This window comes from Manis pentadactyla, chromosome 13 (assembly GCF_030020395.1).
Source record: "Manis pentadactyla isolate mManPen7 chromosome 13, mManPen7.hap1, whole genome shotgun sequence".
Taxonomy (NCBI): Eukaryota; Metazoa; Chordata; class Mammalia; order Pholidota; family Manidae; genus Manis; species Manis pentadactyla.
This window is the reverse complement of record NC_080031.1, coordinates 5,335,387-5,358,503: the sequence shown is the minus strand read 5'-3', so window position 1 is coordinate 5,358,503 and position 23,117 is coordinate 5,335,387. Positions and strand designations below refer to the sequence as shown.

Here is a 23,117-nt window from a genome sequence, read left to right as displayed (position 1 = left end):
GCTGTATACCAGCAGAACAAAATATAGTGACTTTTTTCATCAGAGCAAAATAATCTACCATTACACTTTCTGGGGTATCAAGAAGCAGGATATCTTACCTCTACGTGCCCACTACTGGCACAGAGAAAGCAAACCACCCTGGGTGTTATAGGAAGAGAGGTCAAGATTCCCAAGCCTCCCATCTCCCACACATTTTCTGCTTCGCAATCCTCCTGTGAAGACAGAAAGATCATTTATGGAAGTTTTAAAATGACACAACTTTGGACTGAAAATAAGGATGAAAAATATAAAATTAGAGTGACACCAGAATGTCAAGAATACTTCATTTCAATGAGTTCAAAAATGACTGCCGACAACACTTTTAAATCTCAAACTGTTAAAAGGCTCATCTATCAGTTCAATTCATGTCAACTGTAATGCAAAGATAAACTGAGACTGAGCTTGCCTGAGTTTTGCTGATATAAGCCATCATCATGGTTTGATAATGCCTATGTGAAAGAACGCATCCTCAGATGCTAAAGAATCTCACCTAAATGCACTTTAGCACTCAGGATGGGCAGAAGTGCTTCAATGCCCACGTTCTTCACTCAGTTCACAAACAGTGACCTCAAAACACTGCCCAAAGTTCTCAAACACCTGAACCCACCTACTAACCCATCGTTCCCCCACTTGGTGCTGAATTTCCTCTTTCCACACCTTTTGGACACATCATTTTTTAATTGAAAGCCTTATTTAAAGACACTCAGTATACTATGTGGTTCCTAACACTTTTTTACCTTAAAGTCCACTCTGATCCTGTGGACTCCATCTGCTGGGATTTTTTGCTTAGAACTGTTGCCAGTGGAAAGAGTGCTGAGGATGTTCAAAGTGCCTGCATTCTCCTGCTTACTGACCGCAGGTGGTTTTTCCTACAGACAGAAAATGGATAAAGAACAAAACCACATCCCACCAGCCTTCACTTTTCCAACAGATAATATAAATGACAAACCTTATTAACAGATCTGGAAAACATGTTTCCAAAAATAAGTATCCTATAGAAACAGAGAAGTAATCTTCAGAAGATATTTTTTTCCACTGAAGCGTTTTATTCATATGTAAGAATTATATCTCTAGAAAAAGAATCCCAGGATTTTACCTCCTGTGTTTTCATCTTGCTACTTCATGGTCCATGAAACCAGCTAAGGTTGTCAGTACAATGAAATTAAACTGATGGGAAGGGAGCAGGTAATTCTGTCATTTTTCTAGATCTTTGAGCTGCATATCAAATTTTGTGCTGACCACTCCACACTTGTGTAACCTGCCTCTTGAGGTTCACAACGATTTTTCCAGCTCTGTGATCATCAATGATTTTCAATTTGCTAACATATCATGTTTCATCACCAAAGTTAGAAACTGGAGGATGACTTTGGGGCACGGCAATGAGCACCTGGCATTCACTGCCTGTCTTTTCAGTATCACTGAGGCTCTTGACAACATCAGCCAGGACATTCATGGGCACCATTAAGGTGGCATGGAAAGATGACAGAAAGAGCCAGAAGATTCTTAAAGACTTCTCTCTCCCTCCACATTGTTAAGAAAGGTGATTGTGGTAGACAACGATCGCTATAGGATGTTGAGGGCAAAAAACAATTATGCTAAGCGGCCTGCAGCATAATCATAAGCGCAGAGGGCTAGAAAGAAGGGAAGAACAAGGGGAAAGAGACCAAGAAATGAGTTAAAGCCTAAACTTCAAGTTTGTTAATTTGAAAAAACTTCACTGTCATCTACTTAGATGCAGAAATGTAGTTTCACTCAATCAATCACAATAAACGTCAAGAGTAAGGCTATTTCCCTACAGAACAGGACACATCCCTGAGAAATGGCACAGAAGCAAATCTCTCCTCACCTTTTCTTTTGGTTTTTGTTTTACAGGAATACTTGGGCGAGGAGCCACTTTTTTCTGCTTGCTTTGTTCTGGACCTGAGGAATTCAAAATAATGCAGTCAGATGCTACTAAACTTACAGTTGATGCTAAATATAATGACAACGTTAAGACTGATTGATCTGTGAAGGGGCATTAGAAAACACAAAAACTACTTAAACCATAGGCCCGAAATAGGAAATTAAGACAGTATCTCCAACTTAACTGGTTTTCTGCTCCTACTTCTTTATTATTACATAATGGTTAAAGGAGAGCTAATTTTCTGGCACCAAAGCCTTAAAACTACACACTTCCGGTTTCCAAAGTCTGCTTAGGCCTCCAGGGTTCTCTTCTGGTACACACGGCCCAGCAGCAACCCCTCGCCTTCCTCACTCACCTGACTCGGACGGTGGAGGCTGCTTCTTCTTGGGCTCACTGGGAGTGGTTTTGGGAACTTCTTTCCTCGGCGGTGTTGTGCTGGGCGGCTGTAGGGGGACGGCTGGCACTGGCTGGGAGGCCTGCTTGCTGGACTTCCTAGAGGCTGCAGTGGTAACTTGTTTGGATTCAGGCCCTGGGGCAGAGGCGCTCCCTTCCTCACTCTTTTCCTCAACAGGCTTTCGAGGAGGAGGCTCACTGTTGCTTTTCTTGGGGGCAGGATCCTCTCTGGCTGATGGGGTAGGTTTCTGACTAGGGTCCACCACGTTCTTCACAGCAATGCTCTCTTTGCTCTCTTTCTTTTCACTGGTCTTAGACTTTTTCTCTTTCTTTTTCACAGCTAGGGAAAAAGAAACCCACCAAGATTATTTATCTATATGTGAGGAAAATTTTATCTACAATAGAATAGAGGGATGTACAATAATCCTATTCTCAGTTTTCTGCAGCTGAAGTTGACAATGAAAGGCTCAAGAAAGTTAATGCCAAGTCGGTCAGGTGAACAGGTACACTTTTATTGCTCTAGGATATGGAACAGACTATAATTTTTTTTTTGGTATGGATTTCAAATTTATTAAAAGTATGATATCACATCTCAAAAAGAACCAAATATACAATCTCAATGGATGACAGAAAAGGTATTTAATAAAATTCTCAAATGCATATATATATATATATATATTTTTTTTTTGAGAGGGCATCTCTCATATTTATTGATTAAATGGTTGTTAACAACAATAAAATTCTGTATAGGGGACTCAATGCACAATCATTAATCAACCCCAAGCCTAATTCTCAACAGGAACAGACTATAATTTTTATATAAACTTATAATATCTTTTATTATGGAATACTAGAAACATACTCCAAGGTAAAGGGAATAGTAAAATGAACTGCCACATACTTATTGCCCAGCTTCAAAAACCATCAATTCTTTGGAAAAGAGCACTGCATAGACCACAAAACAAGACCAGTCTTCTCTTTACAACTAGGTGTGTATGACTACGTGACATCAAAGCAGAAGCATTTTGGGGAGGGTCTTTTTACAACACTACCTTTTGCTTGCTTCTGAAGGTAGGCTTTCGAAGGCATCCATTGCAGATTCTGACATTTTCTCATCCTAGGATAAGAAGGGATACCATAAAGTAGATTACATTTAGAAGAGAAGCAACTAAAACAAGTGTTATTTGTCTGTAAGAACCAGGGCACCTTCATTCAGGTTCACTTTGAGAAAAACAGGGTTGCTCCTTACTCAGATTAAACCCAAGCCTTTGAATCCTTCAATCAGCAATTTTACCTACCTTCAGGATCCAGAAGAGGCAAATGTCAAATTACACTTGAAATGGGACTCAAACTTCTTGTAAACCAGCACTGACAGGCACCCACTCAAAAATAATCAGTATTTCTTGTAGTCAAAGCAGTTCTGCTCCCTTATGAGATTAATATTCATGTAGTAATCGGAATATAAAATGGACTAAAATCACCTAACAAATCCTTTGTCTGCCACTACAATGCTATAGGTCTATCTTTGGGTTTTGATATATATATCCCACCCCTCAATTCAGTGAAACTCAAACTTAACTGGAAACTATCAATTGAAGTATAAAGAGTCCATCTCAACCCCTAAATTCAGTAGCACAATTTTACCTTGCTCACCTTGTTACCATGTACCTTTCTGCGGATCTGTGAACTGTCTCACTTCTTTCCACTAATAGGACTAAGAGAAAAGTCTTAAGGCCAAACTAAACCTGGACCATTTTCTCCTAGAAATGGTCTCCCCTGAAGTAAATAATGTAGCATTTTTCCCAACTATGTTTCATGTTATTCATTTATTCAGCAAAAATCTACTGATAATATCTGTTCCTTGTGCCAGGTACTTTAGGAGATGCTTAAATGCCAAAATTTCTGTTGGTGCAACTGTCTTGATCCATTTTAAACAAATTATCCCAAAGAGCAGAAAGTGCATCATAAACTGACTGGAAAAGGGGAGGAAAGGCAAAATAATGAAAACTTCCGTATCAAAGACTCCACATGCACGAGAACATTCTGAAAGTGAGGAATCACCCATGCTTCTTCAACGCCATAAAGGTAATTTCAGTTGACCTAGTAAGCATTATGCCTGAACTTGTCAGTCTTTAAGTAGAAACCCTCCAAAGCTGCACTGATATGGCAGCCACTAGGCACACGTGCCTATTTAAGATTTAACTCAACTAAAACAATATGAAATTAAAAATACAGCTCTCCAGTCACACCAACCACATTTCAGTGCTCCACAGCCACCTCGGGCTCACAGCTACAACACCGAAAAGAGCAGGTACAGAACGTTTCCACCACCTTCTAGCAGACAGCATTGCTCCAGAGTGCTCCTTACTTAAGCACGCCCAGCGCTAGCCACATCACAAAACCCAGCTCTGCAACTGATGGGGCGACTCAGGGAGACTCAATCCAACCACACGCGGTTTCCCGATGCATCTCTGCAACACCTCGACATAAATGAGCAAAAGTCACGCCAAGCGTGGGAGCCGCAGGGGAAGGCGCCCACTCACTTGCAACACTGTTTCTTTATGTTGCGGCCACCGAACTTGGGCTTATCCAGGCAGTTGGTACACACGCCACAGTCCTCGGGCACCTGGCAGCCGGGACACTGCCCACAGCGCCTTGATCGCCGTCCTTTCTTTACGGGAGGTTCCTGCGGCGCCTTGTTTCTGGTGACAGGTTTAATTGGTTTGATGGGCGGAGCAAGAGGTTCAGCATCTTCTGAGCCAGCAATTGATGACTTGTCTGTTAAAGAAACTGTCATTAGCTCTGAGGGAGGATCCAATTTCTTCTTGCAAGTACAGGCGAAGATCCTCAAAATCCACTCATATTATTATAGACACTCAAACCTCACTTTAATTGGGACTCCAAAAATGAAATACATTATAATAAAAGTATTCAAAGCAAAACTCGGAGCCTGTTTTTAATAATTATTTCCATGCTTTAGAATGACTCTAACTTGTGCTTTGATGCAGTACAAATCCCAACACTGAAAACAAAGCATCTAACCTAAAGTCAAGAGTATGAATTGAATGCTTCTGAAGACGCTCCAAGCCTGGGAGACACAAGACTCGTCTGCCAGTCAGCTTTGCTTAAGGACTTCCCAGGAGCCTTGCCAAGCTTTCTTAAACTGCGTGGCATCTAGAAAAATTCTGCCCCGGCTTCTGACCCTCTCTCTTTCACTGGGGTCAGTCAGACTTGCACAGCAATCTGACAGCTCTCCTACCCTTCCCTGGCTACCTTGCCATTTTTTCTCTCAAGTACTTTCTCCACTAGAATCCTTGCATATTTGACCTCCCCATACCGTCTGTTTCTTGGACGACCCGGACTAACACACCTAATGCTACGAAGAGCCTCGTGGGCAACCCCAGGACAGATGAGGAGCGAACAAACTGAACGTGTGCTCTGACTTCCAGGCTGACATCCCTGACCTACCATCATTCCCCATGGAAGACAAAATCTTTTCTCGTTCTTCCCATGGTAAGGCACTCAGGGTGGGCATGTCATCAGGAAATACAGCTCGTTTTCGGCCCAGGGCAACAGCAGCTCTTCTGCAGACGTGTTTAATCCGGGGTCCACGCACAGATGTCTCCGATGAGTCACTTTCTTGACCCTGGTATGAGGCAAGTCGAACACAGACAGTAACGGGTATGCAAGTTGAAAATATAATTAAATGAAGTCAAGACATAGTTGATTAGCTTAATAATCGAGAATGACAAAAACTCTAATTGTGCCCAGAGTTGATATGCCATATCAGTATACAGAAACCAATTAATTCCGCATCTTAAAATTAGGAAAAAAAGAGACTTCTAATCAAAAAAACAGAAATCGACTAAGCTTCTATTCCCAATTATACAAGCTCTTTAAAATTCCCCTCAAAATTCAAGCTGCCAGTTTGTATTATTAAAAAGTTCAGTCTAGAGTGAACAGGGCTTATCTAACCACAGACTACTTATATCTCCCTGATCAACAGAGGAGGGGGAAATTGACTATAAATGGAAGTATAAAAGGCTATGGCTCTAAACAGAGATTTCCACATTTTAAAGAGCCACCTCTCCTATTACTAAGAGGCCAACCCCCAAAACACCCAAAATAGTATCAGAAATAAGTCCCATCATATTCCTTCTAGAACTCTTAACTGGAAGAATTACTAAATGTAAATATGGCCCTAGGTTGAAAACCGAAGCCTCTGGTCATCTTAACCTAACTTGGTATGTTGGCATAAATATGCATGCATCTACTACATGACAATTTAAAAAAAGAATTTTTAGTTAAAGATCAGCAGGTTTTCTCCAAAAAGGCCAGTGCCTAGCTCACTTTGTAAAAATAACGCTGTTCTTTGTAAAAACGTGTCATCAACTTAACTGAATTCTACAGAGCTTCTCTGTCCCACAGCTTATGGCTAAGTGCTTCTCATTAGTATTCTGCAAACACCTATCTTCTGCTGCTCTCTTCACTCAGTACTCAGGAAACCCCCGCCCCGCTGCCACGTTCTCTATAGTAAACATCAGTAAGACAATCTGACTACAAAATACACGTTCAAACTTACATCACAGATTCCATTTCTCCAAACCCCTTAAGTACAAACAACCCAGCATTCAACTACCTTTCAGTCTTGATTTGACACTTTCCTATGCGGACCAAGTCCTCAAATCTGTTCTATGTTTACATCTCTACCCCTTAGAATGTTCTCCCCTATCATTTTCTACCTGTCAAAATCCTACCAGTCCTTAAAAGCCCACTGCAAATGCCACCCACCTCCTCTACCCTTTTCCTGATTCCTATGACTGGAGGTAACTAAATATTTACCCTAAAACTTGCTCATAGAAGGGACTTGATAAACGGCTGCATTTAAAGGTAAGATGGAAACGAGTACCTGTGCTTTGGGCTGGTCAGTCTGTTTGAGACTCTTGCTCTTCTCAATCTTGCAGAGCTGGGCTTTGGCCTTTTTTAGGAGGCTGGCAACCCTCTTGTCAGTCATTGGAAGCTTGTCTGCCTGAGCCAACATGGAGCCTATGGAGGAAGTGGAATGTTTAACAGTGCTAGATGAAGGAGTGGGAAGGCAGAGGGTTTTCTCCTTCTCCAGGGAAGGGGCAGTTGGGCCGAGGTCCAAGTTGTTTTTTTCCAGATTTCCTCTCCCTTTCTTTATAAGTATTTTGGTTTTGACAGCTGTTGTATCCCCAAGAGTCACAGAAGCAATATCAGTCCCAGAATCAAGCGATGAAGACTTCTTCCGCCCTGTGGCTTTCTTGGCAGAAGATGAAGTGGCAACATCTTCACCAACAACCTTCTCTTTGGAAACCCTACCCACGGGATACAAAGCAGAGCTACTCTGAATTTCTGATCCCTTTTTCCTTTTCTCTTTCCTGGAGCCCCGCTTATTCTCTTTTTCTCTCTCCCGGTCCCTCTCTCTACTCTTGTCCTTCTCCACGCTCCTGTCAGCGTCGCGGTCTTTGGACAGCTCCTCCGGGGCCTTGTCTTTGTTTCTCCCTCTTTCAGTCTGCGAGCCCGGGGTGAACCACGGGAAGAGCGGCGCGGGGCCCCCGGACGAAAACGGCTCCGCGGGGGCGCCAGCCTGCTTCCTCGGCCTCGGGTTTTTCTCCGCGGAGTCCCCGGGCTGAGTCAGGGCATGAGAAGGAAAGGTAAAAGTTGGGTTTAAGGCACTAGTGGCAAGAGAACCAACAGAAATGCTTAGCGAGGAAGAGACAGAAGACGGCGGGGGGAGAGGCGACAGCTCGGAGGCGCTGAGCCTCCCGCTCCGCGTCCTCATGGAGTGCGAGGGGGACCTCGGTTCTGACCGGATCGGGCTGAACACTTTCCTTTTCCGTTTCCGGTTAGACACTCCCGAGGAGGACGTTCCAGCGGAAGTTCGATTACTAGGCAAGGTCACGGACTCGAATATTCTAGAGTGAGCCTCGCTCGGGGTGAACCGCGGCGCCCTGAGGAGGGGGCTCCTTTTGTGCAGATCGAACCTGGTTCCGGAGTGGAGGGGCGAGAAGAGCCGGGCCGAGGCGGCGGGGCCCGACGCGGAGAAGCCGGACGCGAAGCCCACGTCCTCGGGCGTGAGCGGAGGCGGCCGGAAGTTATCAAAGACGGGCTTGCGGATGAGGCCTTCTTTGGCATACTTGGCTGAGGAGAAGTACTGCGGCTCGGCCCGGGAGTGCTTCAGGGACGTCCAGCGGAACGTGGGCTCCCGCAGGATCGACTTGCGCTTCCCCTGCATGGGCGCAGCGGACGCGGGCAGGAAGGGCGACGCCAGCGGGATGGTGGGCGGCAGGAGCCACGGCGTGTGGTCGGCGAGGCCGGGCGCGGGCTGCAGCGGCGGCGGCGGCGTGAGCAGCGGCGGCGGGGGCGACGACGAGCTCTGCGGCGGGGGCGCGCTCTGCAGGGCCGACAGCTTCCGGGCCGCCCGGGGCCCGAAACTCCGCTCCGACACCGAGAACCGCCGGCTCCGCCGCTCGCTGCCGTCGTCGCTGGGGGGCTGGGGGATCGGCAGCGGCGCGTGCACCTCGGGGGGCTCGCTCCGCGCCTCAGGAAGTGCCTGCACCTCCTCGGAGGCCTGGGAGTCCGAGGAGGTGTCCACGCTGGGGCTGCTGGAGCGGGAGGAGTCCGAGGACACCTGGGAGGAGTGCTGGGAGGCGGCGCTCGACTTCTCCGAGGAGCCACAGGAGGCGGCGCTGAACCTGCTGTTCGGCGTGGACTCCAGCCGGGCGATTTTAATTGGAGGGTCATAATCCTCGTCCTCGATGAAGCGCCGGGGGGTTTTAATGATCCGCGAGGAGATGGCGCTGACCACCGGCATGATGAACTGCCGGATGTGCTTGACCTGCGTCTTCGCCTTTCTCCCTTGCAGCTGCGCCGCGGCCTTTTCCATTTTCTTCTGAGCCCCCTTCCTGGCCCTCTGCAAGAGCTGCTTAGCAATGGTCGCATCTGTCCTTTTGGAAGAAGGAATAATCCTGACGGGCTTGATCCTTCGAGGGCTCTGTCTCACCACTGTCTTATCGTCCTTTGTGAGCGGAGGTGTTCCTTCCTTGTCTTTCCTGACCTTCTGGGGCTTTTCCAGGTCGGAGTTAATGGGGAGATCTGGCGGGGTCTTGATCCTCTCTGCCGACGGAGGCCTTCCGCGCCGACGTACAATCTGTACCCCCTTCCTTCCTATTTGAAGCTTCCCTGTCTTAAACTTAGACTTGAGAGGAGAGAGTTTACCTGCTCTTAATTTTTTAATCTTTGTGGCTTGCTGAAATGTAGCAGAAGGTGTCCGCTTAATTTTTTTCAGGCTATCTTCTTTGTTTCCCTTTGGCAACTCTGAAATGTCCTTTCCGTGTGTTATTTTGATTTTTACTCCAGGGAAGGTGGGAGGTCTTCCTCTCTTCTTTTCGATACTTTTAGAATCTTTCTTCTTGACCTTATCTCCAGATTTGGTCTCTGATTTATTTAGAGGGGAAAACACAGATGGATCTGAGAGGATTGCTGAATTTCGGTCAGAGCCACTTCTAGGTCTCCCACGTGGTTTCCGAGGACTAGTTTTAACTGTGTACAGAAATTAAACAATGAAGAACATATATTTAGCTTTGTAGTTCAGGTCTTAACTAGCTGAATATAATTTAGCACAAGTCATTTGTACTGAACTCTACTTGGGTCTCATGAGGCAATAAAACATCTTAATCGTGCTCAGTCCAAAAAACCTGCCTCGAGGAAATCAAGTAACATTCTACCTAAAAGAACATTCAACTGCCTTTCTAACAGAAAAACTGAGGTAGTAATAAGAGGTTTTCAACCGAGCAATTACTATACAAAACTGGTCTTCCTACAACTTGAGGTGAGCGAGGTTTTTTCCTCAATTCAAAAAATGTGTTAAAAAAAAAATCTGTACTACTTTTTCTGTATCCTAGCCACCAAGATCAGCATTTGGGAACATGATTATAGCAAGTCATCCCATCTATTCAATTCAGAATTTTGGCTTTAATACATTTGAACAAGGTACTCTGAAATCAATGATGCACCAACTTCTATAGGAAAAGGCTCCTGGGGCAGCTCCACTTCCTGTATTTTCAATCTGTTTTGCCAAAGTAATCTAAGAAAGTTTGACCAAACAAAAAAAATACCCATTCATGAGACATCAGAATAATAAGATCACTGAACTCAGTGGCATGTGAACTAATCAGTGAAGTGACACAATGATGTGTCCATTAATCTATTCCCCTACCTGCAAGTTCTTGACTAGTCAGTCCCAAATTACAAAAAAGATTTAACCTTAACTGATGTCAAGAGCAAACCAACAAATTATTACATCAGATTTCTTCTAATCCAAATGAAAGGAATTTGCCAATTTATAAATCAACTCAATTTGCTACTTATCAAGAGACTTACGAAAACAAGTCTGTTTCTAAAATTCTTTGTATCAACCTGTATTTTGTAATGTATTAAGAGTTGGCTAGCCTCTCGTACCTTCTCTTCCTGCAAGCCTTTTCAATGTCTTACATGACTCAACATTCTTTTGAGAATAAAACCTCCCCTAACAGGCACCAAAAGAGATTTATGCCATTATGATGAACATTTCAGACTTGGAACCAACTTTCTCACAGAACAGAAATCAACAATGGTCTTACTGTTGAGCTTTCTAAATATAAATGCTTTCCTCACCAATTAACTTGAGACTTCCCTTAATAGATTAAGGGTTCACAAATCCATTCTGAATATATACTAATTACAACAAAAGTAATGGACTAGGACATAGCAGAGAAATTGTTTCATTTCTTAAATAATGAAGCATATCCAGATGGTTTAACAGAAAGAAAAAACAAACAAGACAACATCCACGGTAGACTTGACAGCCAAGAAAAAAACCTGAGGAAACCAACAAGAAAGTTGTGAGTTAACAAAACAAACTCCTACCCAGAAATATACATCACAAGATTCCTTATCATCATAGTAGATGAACCTGGCCACTCATAGGGGTTTTATTAATTCTGATAACCTCTGCTATCCAACTTTTAAAAGAAGCTTTTAATGGACAAGTAGAAAAAGACCAGAAAAGAGTCCGGCTCTTGCTGCTAACTTCCATAATCCACAACACATTGAAAGAACTTGCAAATCAGTTTCACATAATTGTCATGTATTTTTCTGGGCCTCATTTTGTCATCTATAAATGAAGAGGTTACACCATATGATCCTTAAATTCACTTTCCAATATGAAATTTTAAGATTTCATCACATCTTAAAGAGAACATAGCTACTTTCTAAATGGCTCAGATACTGGGTTACCACTGGCTAACTCCTCCCAACTAGAATGGTAATGCCACATCACAAACTAAGTCAGTGTCAGAGAGCAAGAACTGCCAACATCACATTTAACTAGATTGTCTAACTAACAGAAAATCAAAGAAAATCAGACAAGAACTCAGAATGGCAGCATAGCTGGGGATTGTTTTTTTCACCAGAAGACCTACAGCCCTCTCCTACACAGACCAGAATTCAGAAAGCTATTAAACATCACTTCCCAGGAAGATCATCTCTCAGGAAACTGCTGTTAACTAGAATTTCAAGACATGTTCCATTCTAAATGGAAATATCACCACAGCATTTTTATCTTCTTTATTTTAATATAGCCTTTCTAGGATCAGATAAAATAGTTTCATACGGTGCCAAAATTTAATTTTAGTTCTTTGACAATAGTAGACCAAATTTCACCTGTAAACAACAACAGTCAAATTGTTCCCACAGTCATATATACTACCATATAATTCAAAATGGAGAAATGTGAGGATGCTCTTAGCAGGTTAACTTCACTTTGTCTATTAGGTTTTCCAATCAATCATTCCATGGAAATCTACCCACCATGCCTCAAGGGGTTCCCATAGAGAAGCGACATAAAGAATAAACCAAAAGTGGCCTGACAGAGGAGAGTCTATCTAGTTCACAAGCCATTTCTTACTTAGTGTGAGGGAAAGTGAAGGATGCACGAAAAAATCCCAACATTTAAGACCATCCTTTTCATGCAAAGAAGGCAAGGGGAAGCCACAGTCTCTTAACAAAACTTAAAGGCACCATGCGCTTAATTGGCCATACCTGAAGGAGACCTTGTGGGGCTTCGTACTCTGACTTCTTCATCTGAGCCAAAACCTAAGAACTGCTCATCCTACAACAGAGGAAAATTATTGTAAAATCAGAAACAAAAACATGAATATGAACAGATCCCAAAGAAAATGCCCAGAGGAGACACAAATGAAATTGGAAAATTAGCTTCTATTATATATTCATCATCATCAATCATATGGTTATTATAAAATAACTAAGATTGAAATAAATGGGCCCAGCCATACAGCTTCATTACAGACAAACAGGAGCTGTGTAGTGATTGAACAATGCATTGAAATGTCATCTTTGGTGCATAGTACACGGGGGATAGTCCTAAATCTCAAACTATAGATACAGCCCAAAATGGATAAAAAAACTAATTCAAGTAAGTCAGTCAGTATAATGGCAGAAGTATACAGCCCCAATAAAACAAACTAATCTTTTCAACAAGTAGTTAAGTCTACAGACACATAAGGAATAACATAAATAGTTCATCATCTCTTGTCTACTAGAAGTTAACAGAGACTGAAATTGCCATAATTGTCAGTTCCTTAACTCAGGAATTGACATTTAGATGTGATTTCTGTACATTTGAGATCCAAAGATTCTCAACATGCATTTTATGGCATCATTTAAAAATGCCCTGTGATAAGAGACTTAATGGTGGGCAGCAGCATTTGTGAAAGTGATCAGGAACTGACCACATACAGGGTGAAATGCACTCAAGAACAACTTAAGTAGGGAACCAGTTTATTTTTAGTTACAGGTGGAAAAGGAAAAAGGCAAAAACCTTTCCTTACCTAGAACTTTTCACCTGCCCTTAATAATACTAAGGACTTAACCTATTTTGGACAAGTTCTCAAGAAAAACAGTCTATTTAAACAAACTGATTAACTAGAAATTCACTGATTCAGAGACTGAGTTCTTTCCAAAGACACAGAGATAGAGTTTCAGATTCCAGAAGAGCCACATAAAACAAGACCAAAATAAAGAATGACAGATTTTCTTGAACCTCCAATTTATAATAAGCCCCAAACTAAGTTTCAACAATGAAAGACCCCAATTTTCCTCTCAAGAGCAAAGACCGCATGTATGTGGAATACATCTGTGGATTTTCTGAAGGGCTGTTTCCCCAGTTAGTCTAAAGCAAGAGTCAGGTGCTATTCTGTTTAACCACTTATTAACCAGGAAGAGATGAAAAAATACACGCAACCTGATATACATGCAACTAGCAGGTTTGGCTCTTAAATTTCAATGCTTTTGAGGAGCAAAATGTTTCAGGCCAAGACTGCATATTCGGGAACTGAGAGACAATTCTTACTGAGATCTAAAAAGAGTTTTGCCCTGAGATTGCTAAAATCATTAAAGTATTTAACTGTTTAAGAAAATAGTGAATTTATCCTCTCCAAAGAGATTTGTTTGAAAAGCACCAGAATTCTAAGAATCTATTAAACAAAAATTAAAGGAATACATATTATATAGTACTTTTTACACTGTGTCTGCTTTCAGCATTAAATAAAATTTAAAGTTAACTCTTATTGTGAACATCATTTGTGAATAAGAAGTCCATCTTAAAACTAGGACAACCTCAGACATAGGGCTTAAACCCAAATAAATTTCTGGAATGATTTTTTTCAGTATTTACACTTGTAAGCTAGAAAAAAAGAAGGTGAAAAAGAAGTAGGTCACAAAAAAAGAAGCTCTAACTCACAAGACCCAATTAATCCAAATACTTATTATAATAATGGAAATTCCATATTGTTAATTTCTAAAATGTACTTTGAGGCAGAAGAAAAGACATTTAAAATAGTAATCCTAAAATGTACTTTGAGAAAAAAGCAGTCAAATGAAATAGGCCGTGGCACATTGCCTCAAATGCTGTAAAAAAGTCAGTGTCAGAATGTTTGAGGAGGCCAGGCCAGTCCTCTCATTTGTGGGCATGTGACTCCACTGAGCAGAGGGAGGACTAACTGGATGTCTCAGTTCTGGCACTTACAGGCTATGATATTGGACAAGTCACTTACTATTTTTATATCTCAATTTCTTTCTTTATTGGAGTGGTGTAAGTTATGTAAATTATGTCATTTATATAAAGTCACTCTCAAAAAACTGTAAGGCAACATCTACACTGTAGTTCTTATTATTGATGTGGTTTTAGAAACTGAAGCTCTGAGGGGCCGATGATGTGCCCCAGGTCATAGTTATTACAAAGAACTTCTTACCAAAATAGTTACTTACAATTCAAAACTCTAAATATATTTAAAGGAATCAAGTAACTCACCTACAGTACAAAATTTGCTGTCCTTTTGCCTACTATTAAAGTAACATGATGCCCATTTTCAGATCCTTAAGTCTCTGATATAATTCTTTTTTTTTTCCCGCATTACCTTCATTGAACAACCTGCTAATCTAGGTATTTCACAAAGACACCTGGGGATTTCCCGACACCTACTAGGAGACTACATTGCTAAATGCATGAATTTTATGCTCCAAGTGCTACACTGAGAGTTCTAGCACATGACCAACAATTAAAAGCAACCAAGAGTAAGGTAATAAATGATTATTATTAATCTTTAAAAGAAATATGAGATCTACATTACCTGCAACTTTAGTGAGTTGTTTTTCTGTATTTCATACTTTGGCAAAATGTAAACTATACAATCCTAATTGCAATGTCTCCAAAACAGAGTAGTACTGAGCTGTCAAGTCATGATTAACTAACTCTGCCAATGTTTAAAGTTTGCAAGTACTTCCCAAAATGACAGAAAGCATTAACGTTTTCCTTGTAGTCTGGTGATTGGAATTTTTTTAAAAAGTTCTCAAAAAAGACTCTACTTCTTCCACTCAAAACTTTCTTTTCACTTGAGATATAGGTTGACTTAAAGCATAGTTAGAATAAGTACCCCTTGTTTAAATAATCCAGACATTTTAGCCAAAAACAAAAGCCATCATTGTTATGTTAAAGAATGCTTATCTTCTAACTCTCAACTTCCAATTCCAGGTAAGAGCCTTAAAATAATCTAAGGAAAGCCAAGTACGGAAAGCAATGAGAAAGAACTGCTCCACCAGGGTGCTGCGACTGGGAACCCTCCCTGCCTCGTCTGGCACCCATCACCCCCCTTCAACACGTGGGGTTCCTGAAGATGTAATAAACAAGGTAACAGCGCGTGGGCTTCCCCAGGATTCAACTTGCCTAGAAATCAAGACCAAGGCAAAACATCTGCAAAAAAGACAACAAAAGGAGCTGCAATTAAATCCATGTTTGACCCCGTGACATCATAAGCCTAGACAGCCCTGGAGAGAGAAGGTACGGGAGGCACCACGCATCACAGGACCAAGTACTCCTGGGCACGGGGCCCAAACAGCCATTCACTACACATACTTGCGTCAGTATGGCTGAGGAGCACAGCATTCTCAGGCAGAGGTCAGGCAAGAGCCACCAAACCTACTCCTTCTGGACAGTGATGTCCTTGGAGACTAGATCGCCAAGACTTGAACATGTTCTTACCTCCAAAGCTGGAAAAATATCCTTGCTGAGCTGAGCAGTGTACAATACCATTAAGTCATATTTACCTTCTAGTGAGTAAGAATGCAATAAAGGCTATCTAAGGTCACTTTGCAAGTGAAATCAAATTATAAAAATTATAAATGTATAGAATTTCTTTCATTATGCTCATTCCTAACTGTAAGGTAGCCAGTTGAGAACTTAGAAGCATACCTTTGCTAGTAAATTCGACTGTTACTCATAAGTATCTTAACATTTGAGGATTTTAATTTTATTGGCAAAATTTAAATTCTTTAGTGGCTGGTCATATTTGTAAGCAATGAGGCAATAGGAGTATTTTTTCCACAAGAGAACCTAAATGAACCCAAAGTAAGTATTACTGTATATGTAATAATGTTTACATAGAAAATAAAATGATGAAGACACTTTAGAAAAATACATTCAATTCTGTGTTTCAAGGAATCAGGTACTACTGACAACTTTTCAAACAAAGCACTATTACTTTTACTCGTTCATTCATTCCAAAGCTATTTATATGCTATCTTTTCCAGATGCAAAGATTCCCATTCCCAAAGAGCATCTAAGGCAGTCAGGCAGGTGCACAATTTCAGCCTTCCTTTCAAAAACCAGAGGTGCATTAAAATGTCAGTAAAGGATAAATGCTATGTCATTCATAATCTGGAATAAAAAATGTGCTTAAATCTTACAACAGTTCATTCTTCCTCTTATATTAGTATGTGGTTCATGGAGAAATATACTCAACAAATTTGAAAATTCTCTCAAAGCAATGCGTATCCCCATCCTTCAGTGTTGTAATGAGGCACCACTCTAGCATGAGAAATCAGAGAGGGTTTGGGTAATCAAGACCTAAATCATCTGCAGTGATTAGAGGCAACACAGTTCTTACTAATACCAGTGATCTGATAAACCTCCAACTGGTAGACCTCAACGCCTTTTCCTCCCTGCCCCCAACTAAAATACATAGATTTTAGTTCCTCCCTTAAATCTTCCCAATGTACATACAGCAAAAATCACTCACATGGAGTTCTGCACCTCCCAGGCTAAGGAGAAGGTTCCAAAGGTATTTGAAAACTCTTCTATTAAGCAAGCTCAGCCCCTCTTGGCCCCAGGTGAAGGCGGCCTAGGATGACTCTGCCTTCTTCCTCTCTAGCAAAAGCCTCAGCGCTCCGGAGGACTCAGTTAAGCAGCAGGTATCTCAAACAGGCCCTTTAGCAACTGGATCTGAGCGTTCTTCTCTCCCCAGAACGCAGTCTTAATAGTTTAAAAAAATCAAATTTCTTCAACTGCTACAAAGGTTAACGATGAATCAATTGAGAAGAACCTCTATAACCCCAGACAGTAAGTATCAAGATCACCCTGATACTCTTAATTGTTTGAAATTATTTGTTTTGGAGGCTCAGGTGTTTGGTATCATCATACATGGTTTTCCATCCTAAGAAAAAGTAAAAAAATTACTAAAGATGAAGCACCATGGAGGCGGCTTATTATGCATCTCAGCAGCTCCAGCTAAAAACGAGTAACACTTCTCCTTCGGGAATTTATTCCAGGGAGCTATCACTTCTGCTGGCGCACTTCCCTGCGCGTCTGCTGTTACACGCTCTGAAATACCAAGGTCTTGATGTCGCATTTTAAAGACATGCACACATAATCACTAGTATTTAATTAGCATAAGGGATAAAAAAATGTGTTTATATGTTTGCCTCCTTTTCTAGTGTGTTCACTCTTTGAGGATAGAGACCGTTTACTCATTCCTTTCTGTATTCCTAGTGTCTGGCACAAATTTGACACTTAGTAAATGTTTGTAAAATGAAAATAAAGGATAAAGTTTAAAAAACATTAAGTACCTACTGTGGTAATAGTGCTGTAGGAGAAAATACTGGTGGACTCTACAGAATTAGTATGGTTCTTGTAAGAATACGTAGGGAGAATGTCCTCAGGCTGGTAGGACTAAACCAACTCATTCATCACTCACTCATTAAAATATATGTGAGCCCATTTCTGGGTTAAGGGATGAAGACAGAGATAAAAGACAGCTTCTGCCTTCAAGGATCTGCTAGTCTGTCAAGAGCAGATGATTAAATTAATGGAATACAGTGTTGCCTGTTATGCTAGAGGAATACACATACCAGAGAAGTAACAAGCACAGCAGAAAAGCAACTAGCCTGGTCTTGGAGAAAGGGTCGAAAGCCATGGCAGAAAGGACAAAAACTTCATCTAACTTTTGAAGTGAGAGAAATCAGGGTGGGAGGTACTGCAAGCAGAGAGAAGAACACATCAAAGGCACAGAGGTACAAAAGAGCATGGGAAGGAGCGAAGTCACCATCAGGTGAGGATGGCTGAGGTCCTAGCTGAGGCAGCAAAGGGGCACAGATACTGAGGGAGGAAAAAAAAAAGGCAGAGGCAGCTCCTGAAAGGTCTTAACTGCTTTCCTGAGCTCCAAGTTAATTTTTGAGGAAGTGTGGGCCTCATCCTAAAGGTTACAGCTCATCGGTGATACTGCAGGCAGGAGAGAAGCACAATCGGATTCCTATTTTCAGATCACTATGCCAGTAGTGGGGAAGTACAGGCTGCCTGTAAAATCAGAGGCAGGAAGAATAGTTATGACAGCAGTGGCACTGGGGACTTAAGGGAAAGGGCACATTCTGTAGACAGGCAGAATGGACAAGGCTTTGATATAAAGGGTTAATGGGAAGACTCAATAAAGACTTGCAGGTGTTTGGCTTCAGCTGCTTAGGTTTATGGTGATATTTACCAAGACTGGGAATATAAGGAAGGAGAGAGGTTTATAGAAGGGGGAAGGAGACCACTTCAGACATTTGAATTTGAGGCGTCTATCCAAATCGTAAGACAGCATAATGACCTGGAGAAAACACATATGACCCAATGAACAGACACAGGAATGCTTAAACTGTATGCACACACGCAATCACCCAGGGAGAGAATACTGAGAGAAAGGGAGGGTCAGTCATAGGTCCTTGAGGAATACCTACCCACCCTTAGTCAAGTCCAGGGAAAAGGGCCCCCGAGAAAGGAGATGGAGCTGGAATGGCCGAGGAGGAAGATTGTGCATGGTAAGTACAAGAGTTACAGGAAGACTGTATCATGGGATGGCAAGCCGGGTAAGGAATGAAACTTGTCCAGCAGGAATGTCCACACTGGGAGGTATCAACTATGACCTTACCACGGTCAATTTCAACGCAGTGTCGGAGGCCAGAGGAGCCAAACCGAGAAGGGCTGAGGTGTAATGAGAAAGTGACAGAAAGAACTGAGTAGAGGGTGCTCATTTGAGGAAACTGTTACACGGGAAAGGCAAGATAGGGCCCACGGAAGGGAAAGAACAGCCTGGGAGGATTATTTTTTCAACTGAGTATGTTTCTATGCCAAAGGGGAACACAGCAGCAGAGAAGAGACTGAAAATCCTCAAAAGCAAAGTGACAGTAAATGGAAAAGGGCCTGAGAGGGAATTCTTCCAGTAATTAGTCCAGTAAGCATGGACTTAGGTGCAGAAAAGTCTATCTGCAGGAGCAAGCCTAGACATTTCTCTTTAATCACGGGCAAAATTTTGTTTCTATGGGCACCTATCGGGTGAGAAACACAGCTATCTTCAGATTCTCAATAAGGCTCACAACCTACAAAACGTTTTTAAGAACTCAGCTCTGAAGGAAATAAATCATGGACAATGGCTGGTTAATAAATGGGAGAAGGGAAAAATAGGAAGAAATGGAAAATCAGATGCAAAGATTAGTAAAAGCTATGGAAAAGGGTAGCCAGAGCAGGGCCAAGATAAGAGACACATGGAGTATCAGGCAGAACCTTGCTAATTCTAGAGTGGGGTGGTCAATAAGCAGCAGGGAGCTACTGTTGGTTCCCAAACGCAGAAAAGGATGTTTGAAGTTTATTCTGGAAATAGCACGCAAGTGTGCACGCACATACACACACACACAGAACCAGAGTAGGAAAGAGGCCAGATGGTAGTCTACAGCCATAGTTCAAATGTGACTGCCACTTAGCCACCCAGCAGTTTTTTACTGAGCACCACCAGGCACCGTTTTAGACTCTAAAGATACATAAGTGAAGAACTGACAAAACTCCCTACCCAAGAGGCTACAACCTGGCAGGGACAGAAAATAATGTACGCCACAAAGAAACTAGGGCAGAAAGACTGATGGGGGCTAGCTCTGGGGGTCATCACCAGAATGGTCAGGAAGGGCTTCTTTGAGGTGACAGTTTACCAAGGATGGGCAAACTACAGGCCACAGGCCGTATCAGCCTGCCACCTGTTTTTATTCAGTCCATGAACTAACCTAAGAATGGCTTTTAACATTTTTAAAGGGTTGAAAAAAAAACAAAAGGAAAATATTTCGTGCACATGACAATTATATGAAATTCAAGTTTCAGTGTACATAAATAAAGTTTTATTGGAACACAGCCACACTCATTCACTCATGTATTGTCTATAGCTGCTTTGTACGGCAACAGAGCCGAGTCGTTCCAACAGAGACCATCTGGCCCTTTGCAGAAAAAACTTGCTGAACCCTGGTTTAGACCTAACAGATGAGAAATAGACAGACACATAAATATCTAGCTGGAACAGTACTCTAGCTGGACAGTTAGTGCAAAGGCCCAATGACAGCAACCGGCATGGCATGTATGACAGATGAAGAGGCCAGCGTGGCTCTGTAGCAGAATGAGAATGAGAGGAGATGGTGCCAGAGACCTGACCAGAGGCCAGATCACGTACGGCTTTGTTGGCCAGAGCAAGGAATTTGGATTTATTCTTGCAGTGGTGGGGAAGGGGGTAAAGGAAGAGGCTCCGAGGATTTAAAGAGGGAATAATAAGATGTGATGGATTTACACTTGGAATACATGGTTTCTGTACAAAAAATGAACCTTAGTGATATAAGAGTGCAAGATGTCAGAGTAGTTCAGCCAAAAGGTTCTAATGGATAAATCTGGGGTTTTGGTGGTAGAATTGATGAGAGGAAGTTGGATTTAAGGTTTTGGAGGTAGTGCAGACAGAATATACTGATGGGTTAGCTGAGATATGAATAAAAAAGAGGAACAAGGATAACTCTTGAATTTTAATCCTGAGCAATTGGGTAAATGGCAGTCATTCCAAAACAAGGAGAAAATCAAGACTTTCTGGACATGCTGCACCTGAGACACCTATCATATACCCAAGTGCTTCAGTGCACACCTGCCTCCTTGCCTGGGAACGGCAGTGGCTACCTCAGAGGGTGGCCAAGATGAGGTGAGACAATGCATGCGAAGTACTAAAAATACTGCCTGGCCCATAGGAAACATTCAACAAATGCTCACCACTCCTGCTATTATTACAGACATTTGGTTATAGTCCAAGGATTATACTTCTGGGACTCCAAGAAGTAGTCAAGGTTAGAGACAAAGCTTTAGAAGCCCTTGGTGCACGGATGAGGCCTGGGTGAGGTCACCTAGGGAGAGTGAAGGCAGAGAAGGTGGCCAGAGCAGACTGCTAGGTGGCTCCAACAATCAGAGAGTTGAGTGGAAGAGGAAAGCCGTACAGAATACTGAAAATTAAAAAGAAGTGAGTTCAAGGAAGCAGATGAGCATAGCGTGACAGAACCCAGGTCAACTGTTTCAAGAAGGGGGTGCTCAGCTGGTTCAAATACTGCCCCAAGGTTTAACAGCATGAAGATGGAGAAACCTTTCAGCCCTGCGAGAGGGGGCCTTGAGGCCTTGGGTGTGAGCTATCTCAGCAGAGTCCTAGGGAGGAAAGCCCAGTGGCAGTGGGTAGGGGGGAATGAGAGGTGATAAAGAGTGGAGGGGGCAACTACATAAAGCACATCCCATGAGTTTTACTCTGAAAAGGAGCCAAGAATTGGGTAGGGAGGACATGGGGTCAAGGGCTTTTTAAAAGGATTATATTCAGACAATTTCTTATGTTGATGAGACCAATACAGTTGTGAGAGAGAAATTGCCAACGCAGGAGTGGATGAGAGGGGATGGAACCCAGAGCGCATTAGCAGAGCGGTACTTCTCTGATTATAGAAGGCAGTAGAGGATGTGGTGGTACGTAAGTTCCCTTTTAACAGGAAGGGAGAAGCTATTGAATAACTTGGGAATATTTCAGAATCAGTGAATCAGTAAATGAAGAATATTACTTGAATTGCTCTCAAGAACAATTCTGTTAGTATTAAGTTTTAAGAGGTTCGACCTTCAAATTACGAATTTCCAAAGCATCCTGCAAAGTGCCGTAATTTTAGTCCTTATAATGCATGCTGTATTTTAAGCTGAGCTCAGTAAAGAGAAAGAGAGAAAGGATAGTAAGTTCCATGAGGGAAGGACTTGCTCAACATGAATGCCTCAGTACTTGATCACCACCTTCCTGGTACACAAAGGATGTCCTTTGAAAAAGAATTTGATTTTCCAATCTTTGTCCATTTCTAGCTTTGTTTAGTGCCTTATTTAAGAGTGCCACTTAGGGGGAAGATGAGCTTCTGTGCACGCATTTTTTCATCATTTATAGTAGAAGAAAATAGACTGATGCCTGCAAATCATTTCCAAACAGTGGCTTGTAACAATAATGCTGTTGAATCTATAAAGAAGGGGAAAGTATATGTACTTTAATATGCAAGCACAGTCCAATCCACAGACTCAGGGACAGACTTCTTAAGCCAAGATGACTTCTGCAATGCAACCAGTCAAGAAACATATGCAGTTACGGAACTGACATCACAGTCTCTTGTCAATAGATTGGCAGGAGCAGGGCCGAGGCCAGATTCTGGTCATTGGTGCATAACAGAGAATAATGGTTGTTTGAATGCACAACAGGAAGAGATTTAAACTTTTAAATATGATCTCTGCCTGATAATGAGAAATGTTAACGCACAGTCACCAAGGATGAAAGTGTGCAAAGACAAGATGCCGTTCTTCAATAGCTGGTAAAATTTTCACCCACACAAGAATGAAATCCATTTCCAAGTATTTAATTCATTTCTACTTAGCAGTTATCACCTAAGAAACACAAATGCTACACACTTTGTAACTGGAGAAAGCAGCAAGATGTAGGTCCCTCCCATCCTCACTACATGTCAACAAGAACGTCAGAAGCCAAGATCCTCAGGACAGCTAAGCTCATGAGACAGGTGACCTCCACCCATCCTGCTT

General features: G+C 42.2%; 1 protein-coding gene and 1 pseudogene across 7 annotated transcripts in view; both read right to left on the bottom strand.

Annotated features, from left to right (window-relative positions):
• KMT2A (lysine methyltransferase 2A) overlaps positions 1–23,117 on the bottom strand; it is a 68,800-nt gene that overhangs the window by 32,954 nt on the left and 12,729 nt on the right. For 6 of the 7 annotated variants that reach the window (XM_057490669.1, XM_057490674.1, XM_057490671.1 and 3 more), the window contains 9 exons: positions 12,437–12,506; positions 7,245–9,898; positions 5,804–5,981; positions 4,879–5,113; positions 3,388–3,452; positions 2,298–2,675; positions 1,886–1,959; positions 777–908; positions 99–212 (listed from right to left, as the gene is read on the bottom strand). In XM_057490669.1, coding sequence (XP_057346652.1) covers positions 99–212; positions 777–908; positions 1,886–1,959; positions 2,298–2,675; positions 3,388–3,452; positions 4,879–5,113; positions 5,804–5,981; positions 7,245–9,898; positions 12,437–12,506 — 3,900 coding nt within the window. The remainder of the gene's footprint in view (positions 1–98; positions 213–776; positions 909–1,885; positions 1,960–2,297; positions 2,676–3,387; positions 3,453–4,878; positions 5,114–5,803; positions 5,982–7,244; positions 9,899–12,436; positions 12,507–23,117) is intronic. The other variant, XM_057490675.1, reaches the window with a different exon arrangement.
• On the bottom strand, positions 915–1,874 carry LOC118929650 (40S ribosomal protein S15a-like; annotated as a pseudogene).